This window comes from Hyperoodon ampullatus (assembly GCF_949752795.1).
Source record: "Hyperoodon ampullatus genome assembly, chromosome: 15".
Lineage (NCBI taxonomy): Eukaryota > Metazoa > Chordata > Mammalia > Artiodactyla > Ziphiidae > Hyperoodon > Hyperoodon ampullatus.
Window position 1 is genome coordinate 44,089,525 of NC_136928.1, and position 17,685 is coordinate 44,107,209.

Here is a 17,685-nt window from a genome sequence, read left to right on the forward strand (position 1 = left end):
TCAACTAATCCACAGCAATGGCCCCCTTCGTTAGTCTCCCTATGTCTAGTTCTGCCCTCCTACAGTCTAGTCTCCATAAAGCAGCCAAGGTGGTTTCCTTTCCTTAAGTAAAATCAAATCACTTCCTTTCCCAGCTTAAAACCCTCTGGTGGCTCCCTATCACACTCAAAATAAAACACATTCTGGTTACCACATCCTCCAGGCCCCTTTCTAATGCTCTGTCTCATCTCTTAGGACTCCTCTCTGCTCATTCCATTCCAGCCAAAATTTTCTCCTTCATGTCCCTCAACATGCCAAGCATATTTCTGCCTCATGGCCTTTGCATTTACTATTCCCTCTGTCTGAAATGCTCTCCCCCCTGATATTCTCCTTGCTGGCTCCTTCTCATCATTCATGTCTCTGCACCAACGTCATCTCCATAGAGAAATAGTCCCTGACCAATTTATCTAAAACAGCACTGCATCCTTTTTTTTTTTTTTTTTTGCGGTACGTGGGCCTCTCACTGTTGTGGTCTCTCCCGTTGCGGAGCACAGGCTCCGGATGTGCAGGTCCAGCAGACATGGCTCACGGGCCTAGCCGCTCCGCGGCATGTGGGATCTTCCCAGACCGGGGCACGAACCCGTGTCCCCTGCATCGGCAGGCGGACTCTCAACCACTGCGCCACCAGGGAAGCCCGCACTGCATCCTTATATGTTTCCTGGATATGCATAACCGATTACCATATGATATTACTAGGTATTTGTTTTTTTTTTCTTCTGTCTTGTTCAACACTGTGTCCCCAGCACCTAGACCAGAGCTTGGCACATAGTTGTTGAATAAATGAATGAAAGAAAAACCAGCTGATAAATATTTAAGTGAATTGTTTTACTGTCCTGTAGCAATTCATTATTAACATTGTAAATATACATGCAACCATACTGATTAGAGTTTAAGTTTAATTTCAAAGTGATGATGATAAATTTACTGTACTCAAAGCTGGAAAGAATCATAAGACTTCTGTGTTGATTCTAGCAGAACTTTACTGCTTTATCTAAATGATAATATATAGGTTGATGTGTGTATGTGTGTATTTATATATAATATACTATATATTAAAAAGGGTAGCAAGAAGTCACTACATAATGCCTAAGTTGACAAATCAGGAAATATTAATATGAGCATGTTGTTTATAAATAATGGCTTAACAACCATAAGAACTGAAAAAAGAAATGGTTAAATTGGTTGTCTTACAGAGCTTAGAGGACTTGGGATAGAAGACTAGAGCAGGACATGGTGGCTGTATTTGTAACTATGAATGGTAAGGGCACACATACATTTATTAAACAGATCTTAAAACAGTATAACTAAAGGATTGTCCTTTAAGTTTAAGAGACTTAATTTTAGGCTAAGTTCATACTGCTTGACAAATTGGGTAGATAATACAAGTGTTGCCCATTGCTTTAAGCAGTGATAAATGGGAAAAAAAATAAGACTGAGATAAATCATATGTGAAAGATTCAATAGGTATCTAACAGAAATTTAGGTTGTCTTGGTTATAAACCAAATATTTTGAGATTGAGACCAGGGAGATCAAAGTCTTTCTGTAGTATGTCCTTTTGCATCACTACTTGGGAAAGACTACCAAATGTAATTACTATGCTGTGAAATGTATTTAATATATGAATATCTGTGACAGACACTGTTAGTTGCCTACACAAAATCCATTTTCCCCTTCTGCTTTTCTAACAGAATTCTGATTTTACTTGAGGCAGCAACATGCTCTTCTATATTTACCGATCTTCCTTATAAGGGGTGGTCCATGTCAAGTGGTTCAGCCAAGTCACTGGTTGAAGCTTTCAAGAAAGCTCTTTGACAGGGACTGTCTCAGCCAGGGGTTTCATCCTTGTTCCCTCTCTCTTCCTGACTGTAGGGTGAATGTAATGATTGGAGCGATAGCAGCCATCTTGAAACCATGAAGGGAAGTCCAAGGAAATCACAGAGACCTTGGCAGCGACATCCCTGAGGGATGGGGGTAGTAGGGGATGCGGAATGACTGGTAAAGGGAACTGTGGGGCAGGGATTCTTTTTGGGGTGATGGAAATATTCTAAACTAGATAGTGATGAAAGCTGCAAAACATTGTGAATACAGTAAAAAACACTGTATATTTAGTATGTTTGAATGCGTTACAAGAGTGAATTTAATATTATGTGAATTAGATCTCAATTTTTTTTTTTATGTCACACACACAAAAAAGGAAAGCAGGAAACAGGACTGTGACGTCATCCTTCCTCTCTCTCTCTGTAGAACAAGGACAGTCATTCCCCAATTTGCTCTCCATACAACATCCCTGACTTCTCCTATCATTCCACACCAAAAAACTCTGCTCTGCAGATCATCTTGAAGTACTAAAACCATAACTAAATAGTTGAGCTCCCTCTAGATGTCACTGCTTATTTCTGGGAGAGAAAGTTTCTTTGCCCGTGTGATAGTTCCTTTAACGGGGAGAAATATCCACTAGTGTGTCACTCTTGGCCACTCTCTACCTGTTCCTAACTCCTCGGGGACATGCAGTGACTTATCTAATGGTTAAGTTTGGAAGGAGAAACATATGTAGTCCAGGTGCTTCCTCTTCTTCCTTCTGGGAACTAGTTACTCAAAGGAATCATCCCTTCTGTTCTGTTGAGGGAGCCCTGCTGGTGCCTGGGTTGGTGTGTTTAATTCTGCAGTACAGATTATTACAAAGTCTACTTACCTGAAGATTGAGACACATCCCCCAAACTCTGCTTTATTCATTGTCTTACTTGTCAATAACTCACATAATGAAAAGGGGTGTTGTTTACTGGGTCCCTCAACCACAACCCATATTTTTTTTTTTTTTTTTTTTTTTTTTTTTTTTTCCAGTACGCGGGCCTCTCACTGCTGTGGCCTCTCCCGCTGCGGAGCACAGGCTACGGACGCGCAGTCTCAGCGGCCATGGCTCACGGGCCCAGCCGCTCCGCGGCACGTGGGATCCCCCCGGACCGGGGCACGAACCCGCGTCCCCTGCACCGGCAGGCGGACCCCCAACCACTGCGCCACCAGGGAAGCCCCACAACCCATATTTTAAAGTCTTAGAAGGAATGTGTATCAAGAGGTGTCAGGACGTCCAGCCCATTAACTTTGTGAAGCAGTGAACCATGCAGGAATTAACTGTTCAAAGCTCTGGAATTTTCTCAGAGTCTTTCTGAGAGCCCCCATCCCTAGTCTGAAGCATTCTGTGCAACAGAGGGAGGTCCATATAGAAAAAAAAGTGAATGTGAACACAGATTTTCTGCAGTTGAGTAGCACTGACTGGAACTGAGCACTCTCAGGACAGGGCCTATACTGGAGAAGTTGCTTCCATGGGCTTCCATGGCCTCTCTGCACTGCTTTCACCCTGCTTGCTAAAGAGAAGGGAAGCTGATATGACACATGCAGTTTTTTTACAGACACACTGCTCTGGAAACTGGGACAGACATCAGCCGCTTCAGTTATGAGAGACTCAAACAAAATATGCCACTCCATCAAGGCTCAGTCAGCTGCAACTGGACCTTGCTTTGTGAAAAGATGTGTCAGGGAGAAACTCTGAGGTGAATATTTGCAAAGCAAATCATACTTTAAATCTACAAAGAAGTATTGATGTTTAAAGAAACCATATGATGAATTCTAAACATCAGGATCCTTTCATGTAAAATCAAATTTTCATATTAACCTGTAATCCTTCATCCTGGGATCAAACTGTATGTGTCAATTTTGAATGCAGGAAGTCATCAAGTCACTACCTTACAAAACAGCCTTTAATGACTTTAAACATCTTTAATTGTTAGAAAGTCCTTCCTTCTATGGAATAAAATTCTGCCTCACTTTAACCTTTCAACATCCATCCAGGATCTGTCCCCTGGAGCCACACACAATGGCATCTTTCAAATAGTCGAAACAGCAAATATACTACTGTTTCTTCTCTAAGCCAACTATCCCAAGCACTTGAATTTAATTTGAGATACTTTGGAAGTTCCCACCAGAAGCACAGCCTGTAGGGGATATAAAAACAAGCTAGCTTGACCTTTAAAATATTGGGTGGGCCAAAAGGTTAGTTCAGTTTTTTCCATAAGATGGCTCTAGTAGCACTTAGTTGTCTTTAACTTCATTCAAAACAATTTTGTTAGATTGTATGTGACATTTGTCATATCAGTGAGCATTTTAAAAAAGACATCAAAATTGGTGAATTTTTGTGTACCCATTTTAATATTGGAGATGGAAGAAAAAAAGCAACATTTTTAGCGTATTATGCTTTATTATTTCAAGAAAGGTAAAAACGCAACTGAAATGCCAAAAAAGATTTGTGTGGTGTGTGGAGAAGGTGCTGTGACAGATCGAACGTGTCAAAAGTGGTTTGCGAAGTTTCGTGCTGGAGATTTCTCACTGGACGATGCTCCACAGTTGTGTAGACCAGCTGAAGTTGATAGTGATCAAATTGAAACAATAATTGAGAACAATCAATGTTATACCACGCGGGAGATAGCCGACACTCAAAACATCCAAATCAAGCACTGAAAATCATTTGCCCCAGCTTGGTTATGTGAATCGCTTTGATGTTTGGGTTCCACATAAGTTAAGCGAAAAAAATCTTCTTGACCATATTTCCGCATGCGATTCTCTACTTAAATGTAATGAAAACATTCCGTTTTTAAAACAAATTGTGACAGGTGATGAAAAGTGGATACTGTACAACAATGTGGAATGGAAGAGATCGTGGGGCAAGTGAAATGAACCACCATCAACCACACCAAAGGCTGGTCTTCATCCAAAGAAGGTGATGTTGTGTATATGGTGGGATTGGAAGGGAGTCCTCTAATATGAGCTCCTTCTGGAAAACCAAACGATTAATTCCAACAAGCACTGCTCCCAATTAGACCAAATGAAAGTGGCACCTGACGAAAAGTGTCCAGAATTAGTCAACAGAAAACACATAATCTTCCATCAGGATAATGCAAGACCACATGTTTCTTTGACGATCAAGCAAAAACTGTTACAGCTTGGCTGGGAAGTTCTGATTCATCCACCATATTCACCAGACATTGCACCTTCAGATTTCCCTTTATTTCAGTCTTTACAAAATTCTCTTAATGGAAAAAATTTCAATTCCCTGGAAGACTGTAAAAGGCACCTGGAATAGTTCTTTGCTCAAAAAGATAAAAAGTTTTAGGAAGATGGAATCATGAAGTTGCCTGAAAAATGGCAGAAGGTAGTGGAACAAAAGGGTGAATACTTTGTTCAATAAAGTTCTTGGTGAAAATGAAAAAATGTGTCTTTTATTTTTACTTAAAAAACCGAAGACACTTTTTGGCCCACCCAATACTATCCTTATTGTCTAGTGAGAGACACAGATAGGTGTACACAAATAACTATAGTTGAACGGAGAGGGACTTCCCTGGTGGTCCAGTGGGTAAGACTCCATGCTCCCAATGCAGGGGGACCAGGTTCGATTCCTGTCAGGGAACTAGATCCCACATGCCACAACTAAAGATCCCACATGCCACAACTAAGACCCGGCATAACCAAATAAATAAATAAATAATTTTTTTTTTAAAAAGGGAGGATGGATTTGGAGAAGTAAAAACAAGAAGTAGAACAGAACTACAAATGAAATGCTATAGGAAGAAAGATGAGAAAGGGAATTAGAGTTAATCGTATTTCTTGACTTTAATGTACTAAAATTTTCAACCTCTAAAACATAACTTTTCCAATTACCTGTCTACGTAAGGAAAAATGTATACACCTAAATTATGTGGTATCTGACAAAGCTATTTAGTAATTATCCTAATTTTCATTTTAAGCAATCTTAAAATTGCTATTTATTTCTGTAGTCTAATAAGTTACTCCCATTCTAAATCTGAGTCAATCCCATCAAAAACAAACTGTTAAATTTCTAATGCACAGGTAAACCAACAGATTGCCACAGTCCATTTCTACAAGTGTCGTCAGTATTTACCTGAGAGTTGGTAAAGCATCTATACACAGCTTAATCAATTTCTCTTTCAAATTTTCATATTATTCTTGATGTAATTGTAATTAAACATTTATAGGAACATTATAAGCCATGCCACAGTTACAAATGCTCTAAAAACCCAGGAGGTCAGTCCCCTACTCCCCTATCCCTCATCCCAAAGCCCCCAATGTAACAGAAGTTGGTGGGAAAAAAGCATGGAGCTTCTTGAGAATATGGAGATAAAGTAGATGATGGAAAGGGAGGGGAAAAAAAGAGTAACTTAACAGTGGACAAACACTATCTCAGCCAGGTGATCAAGGTTAACCTCAACAGTGATAAGTCATGTACCCTTGATATGCTGATGAGAATGGCACTTTACCTCTGTGGTCCTCTTCCTGATAACCCACAACCTCAGTCTTACAACAAAAATACCAGACAAATACCAGTGTGGGAGCATTCTACAAGGTACCTGGCATCAAAGTACTCCTCCAAACTGCCAAGGTCATGGAAAACAAGGCAAGTTTGAGAAACTATCACAGTGTAAAGGAGCCTAAGGGGACAAGATGACTCAATGTAATGTGATAGCCTAGATGAATCCTGAACAGAAGAGGACTTTAGGTAAAAACTAAGGAAATCTGAATAAAGTATAGACTTTAGTTAAAAATAATGTATCAGTATTGGCTCACCAGTTGTGACAAATGTACCATACTAATGTAAGATGTTTACAGTAGGGGAAACTGGATGTGGAGTATACAGGAACTCTCTATAGTATCTTTCTAACTTTTCTATAATTCTAAAACTGTTCTAAAACAAACAAAAAAATTATTTAAAAAAAATAGAGGGAAGGAAGCAGCAATGGAGAGCAGCAGCAGCCTGATGGAAGAAATATTCACATATTGAGATATGGGAAAATCATTCTGGCTTATCCAGGAATTAACTTGACTTTTACGCTAACTAAAACAGCCTGTTTGTGGCTTATCAAACACTGTACATCTGCTTTAACTGTTAAAGAAAAGGGCACCTTAACCAAAAGTAAAGAATGTCCATGTTGGGCTTCCCTGGTGGCGCAGTGGTTGAGAGTCCACCTGCCGATGCAAGGGACACGGGTTTGTGCCCCGGTCCGGGAGGATCCCACATGCCGTGGAGCGGCTGGGCCCGTGAGCCATGGCCGCTGAGCCTGCGCGTCCGGAGCCTGTGCTCCGCAACGGGAGAGGCCACAACAGTGAGAGGCCCGCGTACCACAAAAAAAAAAAAAAAAAAAAAAAAACCAGAATGTCCATGTTAAAAATAAAGATTAAATGCCTCCCTTTCTGGGATGCCAATGCTGGTACTTCTTTGATGATAGGACTCTCTTCCCAGGTGCCAAGGACATACTGGCTCACTGTGTACATGCTGATCTGTTTTTTTGAAACCTTGAAGGAATGAACCGCTGATCTGTTAGATGTTCTTTGTTCTGACAAGATATAAAACTGTGCTGGAAACCATGCTTCTCCAGAGCAGTTCCTCAGAATTACCTGAGAGACTGTCTCCCCAGCTATAGTCCTCAGTTTGGCTGAAATAAAACTCTTTTCTATTCCAATTATAGATTGTTTATTGATTATTTCTGTCAACAAGCCTATAGCTCTACGAGTGGACTCTGCAGAAGGGCCTGAGAAATAAACCCACTATTTGTAATATTATTTCTATAAATGTATTTTCCTGAATTTCAAACAACCAATTTATAAACTAGTTCTTGAAATGCAATCTGTTTGCAAATTAGGGTGTGTGTATTGGAGAACAAGGCAGAGTATATTTGACCCCTAGAACATTCTGACTACCATTTTGGTACCAAGGATGATTTAAATTCAAACATTCTAAATACAAATATAACAGCACACCCCGTTTTTGGTCAGAAAATATTATCTGTCATAAGCTCCGTCACGCTAATTCAATTCACTGATCAATTTTCCATCAGAACAAGACAGTTAAATCATTTTCCATATTAATTTTTATATCATTGAAGCAATTTTCATTAAGAACATTTTTCATTTAAATATTTTAATGACAATTTTATTTATCAATCTATATCTTGTCCATATTCAATGTTCCTAATTATAGCTTCCTCCATTGTAAATGTACCTTCATAGCCATTATTTCTAACAAGTGAGTACTCACTAAGATTTTATTATTCCACACTTTTTAAAGATCCCTTTAATCATTCTCCATTTTACCTTATTAAAATAAAATTAAAATTTTTTATCATTTATTGTCAATTATTTCTACACTATCATTATGACTCAGACAAAAAGCTAGTGGCTTGTATTTATTTCTTAGGTAATCCACTAAAAAATTGTGAGCAGTTCTGTGAGACACAGAGAGACGCAGACTGATACACAGCAACAGTGATAGTGCCAGCAAGCAACAGAGAGAGAGTCAGAGACTGCAGTTTTGAATGTGCTGATTGCCTACCGACAAGGTCAAACTTCCTTGGAGTCAAAAAGACCATAAAAACATCCTCAGAATCATCTGGAATGGTCTAGATGGCCAGGTCCAAATGTCCTGCATCAGTGTATGTATGTGTTCGGTTCATAGGTTCGGAGGAAGGCAAAATAAAGGTGGAAAAGGTATTGAGAGGAGGATCAGTAGGATATAGTGATTAAGAGCATGGGCCCTGGTGTAAAACTGTCAAGGTTCAAATCCCAGCGCCACCACTTAACTCACTCTGTAACCTGGGAAAGTTACTTCACTATGCTTTAATTTCTCCATTTGTTAAATGAGGAAAATGGTTGAGGTCGTAGGGTTGACGATTAAATGAGTACAGAGTTTGGCACATCCTAAATTCTCAGCAAATGTTGGTGTATATGTGTGCAAGTATGTGATTGTGAACTTGTCCCACATACTAGGCCTTGATAAATCAATAGTATGCATGTACTCTCTTCCATTTAACATACTGTAAACAACAGAGTTATTGCCCTAAAGCTGATTTTTAAACCCCACTGTTTATATATCGTACATTTCTCTTTCCTATTATGTATACTGTTGCCCCAAATTGATCTTCATATACCATGTGACCACCATATGGACAAAGTGCAATTACATAGTTAAAGTGAATAGAAATAGGGCTTCCCTGGTGGCGCAGTGGTTGAGAGTCCACCTGCCGATGCAGGGGACGCGGGTTCGTGCCCGGTCCGGGAGGATCCCACGTGCCGCAGAGCGGCTGGGCCCGTGAGCCATGGCCGCTGGGCCTGCGCGTCCGGAGCCTGTGCTCCGCGACGGGAGAGGCCACAACAGTGAGAGGCCCGCGTACCGCAAAAAAAAATAAAATAAAATAAAAAAATAATAGAAATACATTATGTGTTATCAGAAAACCTCATCTAATGGGAAAGTGCAGGTTTTAGAGTTAGAGAGATACAGGATCAAATCCCATTTGTCCACTAACGGCTTGTCCAAGTTACTGACACTCTACCTATTTTAGCATTGTTGAAACAGTACTAAGACATATATCTCACAAAATTGTGATTAAGATTAAGTAAATAATAGTAGGATGCTCAGCACATGGTACACCCTCAGTAAACGTCACACACCCTCAGTAAACGTCACACATGTGCGCACACACGTGCACACACATGCTCCTTAACTACTCCCGTCTCTGTCCAGCAGACCAAATAGTTTGTCAAGTGATCTTTGCCACCATTTTCATTTTTATATACATGTTTCAATGACTTTTTGGGGTAGTTTTCAATCTAGGATACCATACCGCTGGGTGTACCGAAGACATTCTAAAGGGTACAAAGCATGAATAATTTTAAGTAATCAATTTCTGTATCTAGAACTTCCTTTTTTTTTTTTTCCCTAAAACTGACTTGTCTGAGGAGACACCTGTAATCTGCCATGATTCTCCTTTCCTACCTCCCTTCTCACAGTTACCCTTTGAAAGAAAAAGCTATTTCTTTACAAAAGGCATACACTCACCCATCCTTTTTCTTATCCTGGTACGCTGCCCCAAAGTGTAAAAACCTCTAGAATACCAAAATACAAAGATAACTCAACCCTTTAATCAATGTTCCATAAAACCCCCAGCTTTCCCCTTAAGAAATAAATTTCCAAAACAAATTTACCTTTTAAATTTTAATAATGTTTATCACACTTTTAAATGTATTTATATTATTTTCATCAAGTGTATTCTAATAATAGTCACAATAGTAACTCAAGCCAAAAGAAAAAAAAAATAGAGTTTTATGGTCAAAGGAAATTAAGAAAATATATGTATGTGTGTATATATATACACATACATATGCACATACATATTGCAGAGAAGTTTGGTAGGTGACCAATTAGAAATTGCTCAAGCATAACAGTGGGATAAAATTCTGTGGGGGAAATGAAATGGAAATCAAATTCAAAGAGGAAAAGGTATGATGCAAAATTTCCCACTGTTAAAAAGCTTTACTTTGAATGAATGATGGCAAATATTAAATCACTACCATATTTATATTCCATTGGATAAATTTCAGTGATTTAACATTTTAAGTTAGAAATAACGATAGTTACAATAAGCCAGACATGACATCCTCTACAACGATTTAAACTTATAATGAAACAAAAATTAGATAACAACTTAATAATTCTTTTAGAAGCTATACAGGAAAAAAAAAAGTATAATCTCCTACAAAGAGAACCCTCAAACACCATCTTAGGTCTCCATCCTGAACTCAAGTCAAGCGCAGTAGTTCAGTGGTAAGTAACGGGGACCACTAGTTCAAAGACCCTCTCTTCTTTCCTTCCCCCACTTCATTTTGTCCTCTCGGTCCGCACTCCCCGGACCCCCTTAAGTGGCCCACTCCCTGCCCCCGGCTGTTCCTCCTTCTCCCAGTCTTTCCCCGGCTCCGCTCCCCTCCCCACCAGCCCGCCCACCCCAGCTCTTCAGCGCATGCGCCCTTCGCCTCCTGCCCACCCGTGGCTGCTGTGTCATGGCCGAGCGGAAGTCCCAGCCGCTACGGGGCAGGGCGTCCTTAAGATGGGGTGTGCTTGTCGAAGCTTTCTACTCTTCCTCCCCAACACCTTTTTGATCTCCCACTGTAAGGGGGTCCCCTACCCTGCACTCTCCCGATCACTTCGTAGTCCACGGATTTGAGTGGCCTGGCGGTAGACATGGCGGCGGCGAGGCCTCTGCCGAGGAGCTGGAGCTGGATTCGGGGCGCGGTGACTGCAGCGGCCGCGAGAGGGAGGGCGCACATGGGACCGCTCGGCGCACCCCGCGCCTGTCACCAGCCCGGGGCGCGAGCGCGCCGGGGTCACGCGTCGGAAGGCGGCAAATGAGACGGCGGGGACTGGTAGTGAGGGCAGCCCGGGACGCCTGGAAGGAAGAGCGCGCTAGGTCCCTGGCGCCCGAGGTCTCCTTTCCCTGCCCCTCCCTCGTGGTGGAACCAGACTCGCTTCCCAGGAGGGATGCCAGCTACGCGTCCCTGCGATTTAACGAAGCGCTGCGCTTCTTTGTCAGTGTTTGTATTTAAATAAAAGCGGAGGCTTGGCCCAGATGTCAATAGTTTGGTACCCCAAAATGATTCTTTTGAAATGAAAGACTTGCTAGCTCGGTGACTGAGAGTATTTGGTTAGTGAGTAAATTTTTATTAAACGTTTAGGTAACTGCCAAATGTATCAGGCGATTTTGAGCCGTTCTTAAGGTGACATCTTCATCCTCTTTTCTATTGAGTCAGAAAAGCTTTGGGCCTGAATCCATATTCTAAATGGATGGTGATATATTCTGGGACAAGAAACTTTAATGGAAACAAAAAATCTTGTCTGCTGTGAACTCGTATAGCTTTTTTATGATCTTGATCATTGTTCAGCAATGCCCCCAATTGCCTAGAAGGTTAAAGCAGTTTATACTTTAGAAAATTTTACTTCCTGGTGAGCTGTTATGAAGCAACCCACAACTCCAGAGAATCTGTATACAGCTATTGATAATCTGCTGCCTTCTAGAAATCAAAATCCTTTTACTTGTGAGAATTTGCCTTTCTCAACATATTTGTTGGCTTCGATGTCTTTACATATTTCTCTGCATCTGGCCATATAATTAAAATAATCCTCTGCAATCTGATTCAATGTTATGTGCCAATTCTATTAGCACCAAAAATCATCTAAAACTTGCTTGGAATGTGGTTAAATCATTTACAGTAAAATATATTCTGGAAGTGCTAATCCGGTAATTTTATGTAATGAAGATTCCGGTTTATTGCAGAATCCTCACAACTTACATCTTCCTCTCATCTCCCTTCCAGTTCACTCCATGCAGACCCTAGAATCAACATAGATCTTATGTCATTCTTTTCAATGACTTCACAGTCTCTACACTGCATTCCAAATAAAACTGAAGGTCTTCAGCCTCCACTAACCTCTTATTACCTGCTTCTACCCATCCTATAGGTTATAGGTAACCTATTGTCAAGACACTTTGAGTTATTCAGCTCTCTGAACACACCCTGACTTTAAAAAAATCTTTGCTCTTGGATCTACTTTATCTGGAATACCTATTCCAGTTCCCAAATCTTCCCATATCCTGTTCAGTTGCCTGTGCAAGTGCTTACCAGATTTCATCCTAGTTATTTACTAGTTATTTACTGTCTTCCGCACTAGTACTGTGCCTTCCAAGAAGTAAGATCTCAAACTGGGTCCTGTCCCTGCCTATCAAAGATCTTGTCACTGACTGGGAAGGTTGACATTTTCCTTTTTTTAATCAATCTTTGACTTTTCTCCACATTTACCCAAGAGTACTCCTGCCAGTTATTATGTAGCTTTATTGTAATTTTGGAAGCGCAATGGCAACAGTTGACATTTGCTTAGCTAAAAAATTGACTGTGTCTGCCAACAGCTGAAATTAGCAAACAAATTTTTATGTACCATTTCAGCATGAATTGCCAATATATGTGATTCTAAGACTAAAAATTTTAAGCAAATGTTGCTAATGCTTCAGCTAATTTTAAACAACAAAAACATTTGTGCATAATTAGAGAAATTTTTAAAAATAGAAGAAAAAAATCCATAACCCTAACACAACTTTTATCTTTTTTGTGTATTCTCTTATATATATGTTTTAAGTAGTTAATATCGTTGTATAAATTCAACTTTTATTCTTTCTTTTTCCATGTTATAGTTTTTTGTAATGAATATTTTAGTAATTTCATGATACTCTGTTAAGTAGGTATAACCGTAAGTTTACCTACTAATAAGTCCCTGTTGTTACATACTCAGGTTGCCTCTAATTTTTCACTACCATAAAAAATATTGTGAAGGAAATATTCCTTCATATAGCTTCTTTCCCATATTTAAAAATCATTTAGGGTAGAATTTAGAGTACCAAATCAAAGGGTACAAGTGTGTATTGTTTCTGATACACATTACCAAATCATTTTTCAAAGGGCTGTACCAATTTAAACATAAAATTACCAACACTGTATAAGTATATGATTATTTGGCTTTTGATGCAAACAGATGTAAGCAAGCTCTTCACATACATGATTAACTTAGGTGAAAAGTTTTAATTTTGAAACCTGAGCAATAACTTTGGCTTTGTGTTACTGCTGGTTGAAATTAAAAACCTGTTTCCTCTGAGAGACTAGCCCCCAGGTAGAAGGCTGCATGGGTGGGATTTCTTTTAAAATGACCACAAGACCAGATGCCTCCTTCCCATCACATCTAATTGTGGGGACTCATATTTCTGCCCTACCACTGATAGAAGTCACAGTTTGCTCTGAATTCAACCACCTCTTTTTGCTCCACTTGGTAGGCTTTATTCAGGTATCTCCAGCCACAGCCTGTCCTTTTTACTTGCTGCGGGTCTGGGTCAAATACCAGTCCCTTCTAGCTTCAAGGAGTAAAAGCCAAGCTCTCAAAGTGGTTCTTTTAAAGACCCTCTCACTAGGCATGCAGTGAAGGGAAAACACCCTGTTTCTCTCTCCCATGGTGGGGGAGGGGCAAAGAGGGAAAAGCCACAGCTCCTCTAAACTTTCCCCAAAGAAATCCTCTTGAGCCTGAGGAGGGTGTTGGGGTCAGGATTTTAAAACCAGTTTTAAACACCCCTTTTGGACAACATAGCTAGTTTAGCATCCCAGATTGTAATGTGGGTATAACTATTGATTTGTTTTGAGTCTCAGGTCTCAGCTAAAACTGAGAAGTCCCATTTTTCAAATCAACAGAATTCAATATAAACCTCATTTGGATCCTGATTTGAATTTATAAGTTCAAGACATTTGTGAGACCACTGGGGAAATTTGACCACAGGTTGACTATTAAATATTACAGAATTATCTTTAAATTTGTTGTGTGATTATTCATTGGGGGTGTATTTTTTTTAAATGGCCTTACCTGTTAGAGGTATGTACTGAAATATATGTGTGCTATGCTATGAAGTTATGCTATGAAGTTATATTTGGGACTTGCTTTAAAACCCTTGGGGTTGGGAGTAGAACAGTGTAGATAGAACAAGCTTAGTAAATTAGAGATAGTTATTGAAGCTGCATCAGGGGTACATGGGGATTCATTATACTATCTCTAATTTTGTGTATGTTTGAAATTTTTATGTAAAGTTTTAAAATAAAATTTAAAATGTAAGGGTCCATTTCATTCTGCAAAATATGTGACCAATAATACTCAAAACTATCAAGGAAAACAAGGATGTCCTGAGAAACAACCAAGAGGAGCCAAAGGAGACATGATGACCAAATGTAATGTGTATTCTGGATGGGATTCTGGAACAGAAAAAGGACTAGGTAAAAACTGATGAAATCTGAATAAAGTATGAACTTTAGTTAATAGTAAGGTTTCAGTGTTGGTTCATTAACTGTGACAAATGATGTACCATACTAACGTAAGACATTAATAATAGGGGAAACTGAGTGTAGGGTATACAGGAACTCTCTGTACTAGCTTCATAATAGTTGCGGCACATTTTAGTTGCAGCATGCAAGATCTTTTGTTGCAGCATGCAGGCTCTTAGTTGCGGCACGCATGTGGGATCTAGTTCCCCCACCAGGGATTGAACCTGGGCCCCCTGCATTGGGCGTGTGGAGTCTTACCCACTGGACCACCAGGGAAGTCCCTCATAATACTTTCATAAATTTAAAACTGTCCTAAAATAAAAAGTTTACTTTTCAAAAGTCCATTTTAATATCCTGTTATATATTCACATAATAACATTTCAAAATAATTTCTCACTGTAGTGCATGAATAGCATTATTAATTTTAAAATATTTTTAAACTATTTCAGTATATGGGACATGAATTAAATTTTTAGTGAACTTGTAAGTCATGCTCACACTAAGGATTAAACAGTTGATTTTCAAAGCATTAAAGCAGATCTTAACTGGATAAAGAAGCACAAATAAATAATTAAATATAATCATACCTCAATTAATGAAAAGAACGTGTTATGGAAACATAGTTCATTTCCAAAAGAAGAAAATATATAAAATGAATAACAACATATCCAGAAGCGAGGAAACTATGGGAAAATATTATGCTTAGCACTGAGTGCTTTAGAAAACATGAAATATGCATCTAGAGGTCTTGATGAGGGAAGGATAAAGTTAAGATTAGCTAAAGAGGGGACAAAATGACAGATACTGCTGCTTGGACACCTCACAAAGGCAACAAATAGCAAAGCCAAGTTTTAAACAGAATGTGCCCAGGCTCTGTGCTATAGCTCCAAGATAGAGAAGAGGAGAAAGGAACAGACACTTAACTCAAAAAATTAGGCAACGTAGGCCCTTCCCCTCCTAACCCCTCCCAAGCACAGACTTACAGAATTGAGCCAGTCTCAGGTCCGCTTTTCCTATGGAAACAAGGAGCCTGTCAGGGGAAGACATCCCTTCTGATTCCTACTTAGTGTACATACCTACACACATGCACACGCACATGCACATGCACATGCACACACTTATCCCCTGAAAGGTATGAATTACATTTACCCTTAGATCTGGGCTAGTGTGACATCAAGGCTTCTCCAGTGTTTAAAACAACTCATTGGGCTTCCCTGGTGGTGCAGTGGTTGAGAGTCCGCCTGCCGATGCAGGGGACACGGGTTCGTGCCCCAATCCGGGAAGATCCCACATGCCGCAGAGCGGCTAGGCCCGTGAACCATGGCCGCTGAGCCTGCGCGTCCGGAGCCTGTGCTCCGCAATGGGAGAGGCCACAACAGTGAGAGGCCCGCGTACCGCAAAAAAACAAAAAACAAAACAAAACAAAACAAAAAGCAACTCATCTACTTCATGATGCCTTTGCTAGATCACAGGATGGGTATACAACATCCATTCCAATCTCCTTCTAGCTTGCTTTCCTATTCTGTAGAGCTGGAAAGGTTAAAGCTACATCCTTGCAATTAGGATTCCTTCTGTTATAGAGGATTCACCATCAGAAACACCATGCTAGATGTGGAGGGAGGGTATGACTGAGGCCGGAGCCCTCTGCTGCTGGTTCCATGACAGGCACAATGGAGGAGCTTAGTTTTTCTATGGCATTAACTGAGGTCACCATGACTGCGGCCTCTTGGCACTGAGAGTCAGGGTGCAGGACGTGCATTTTACTAGTTAGTATCATGTACCAGGTTCTGGAGTAGCAGCTTCCAGGATGTGGCAGTTTCCAGAACATGGCAGCTTCCTGATGGTGGCAGGAAAGACATAGTTTTAAAGCCAGCAGCTTCCCAATTCAATACATGGTTTCCTGATTGCAGAAGAATCATTAGCTCCCTTGGTGGCCCAGTTCTGCTTGAGATTGATCCTGAAACCTCAGCCTCAAAGTGGTTCTCAACCTTGGCTACATATTAAAATCACCAGGGGACCTTATTAATTCTACACATACACATGCCCTGAGGTTTTGATTCAATATGTCTGCAGTGGATTCCAGAATCGATATTCTTAAAAACAACCCAGATGCTTGGGACACAAAGCTAAGGTTGAGAACCACTGACCCAGAGATTCTTTCTTTCACTAGTCCTCCCAACAATTCAATAAGCTATTTAATACCCAATGTTAAATCTATTTCTGTTTTAACTGTCCAGAAAGGTTTTTGTTGTTGTTGTTGGGGTTTTTTGTAACTGAACCTTGACCAAATGCAATGTCTGGGAGCAAAATCTTCACAATAGGGGTAAGTCAAAGTTTAAGCAGAATGAAAGTTCAAATGTGCCATCCTCCTCCTGTCAATAAAGAAGCATTAAAATTTTCAGTGCTGGGAATTCCCTGGCAGTCCAGTGGCTAGGACTCCTCATTTTCACTGCTGTAGGCCCAGGTTCAATTGCTGGTCGGGGAACTAACTTCCCTCAAGCTGCGATGTGCAGCCAAAAACAAAAAAAAATTTTGTTTTTCAGTGCTTACAAACAGAAGAAATAAAGACTGTAAGAAAAAACAAGCCAAGGGACTTCCCTGGTGGTGCAGTGGTTAAGAATCCGCCTGCCAATGCAGGGGACAGGGGTTCGAGTCCTGGTCTGGGAAGGTCCCACATGCCGCAGAGCAACTAAGCCCGTGTGCCACAACTACTGAGCCTGCACTCTAGAGCCGTGAACCACAACTACTGAAGCCCACGCGCTTAGAGCCTGTGCTCCGCAACAAGAGAAGCCACTGCCATGAGAAGCCTGCGCTCCTCAAGCAAGAGCAGCCCCCAGCTCGCCACAACTAGGAAAAGCCCGTGCACAGCAACAAAGACCCAATGCAGCCAAAAATAAATAAAT

General features: G+C 40.4%; 1 protein-coding gene across 2 annotated transcripts in view; it reads right to left on the bottom strand.

Moving 5' to 3' along the window:
• The window catches only part of ACYP2 (acylphosphatase 2), a gene marked incomplete at its 3' end in the record, with an annotated part of 273,923 nt that overhangs the window by 156,418 nt on the left and 99,820 nt on the right, over nucleotides 1-17,685 (bottom strand). The window contains exon 1 of one of the 2 annotated variants that reach the window (XM_079720648.1): nucleotides 11,062-11,503. The exons of the other annotated variant lie outside the window; for it this stretch is intronic. Within the exon in view, the coding sequence (XP_079576774.1) occupies nucleotides 11,062-11,203 (142 nt within the window). The 5' untranslated portion in view covers nucleotides 11,204-11,503. Of the gene's footprint in view, nucleotides 1-11,061; nucleotides 11,504-17,685 lie in introns of those variants that run through there. 2 annotated transcript variants of the gene reach the window in all.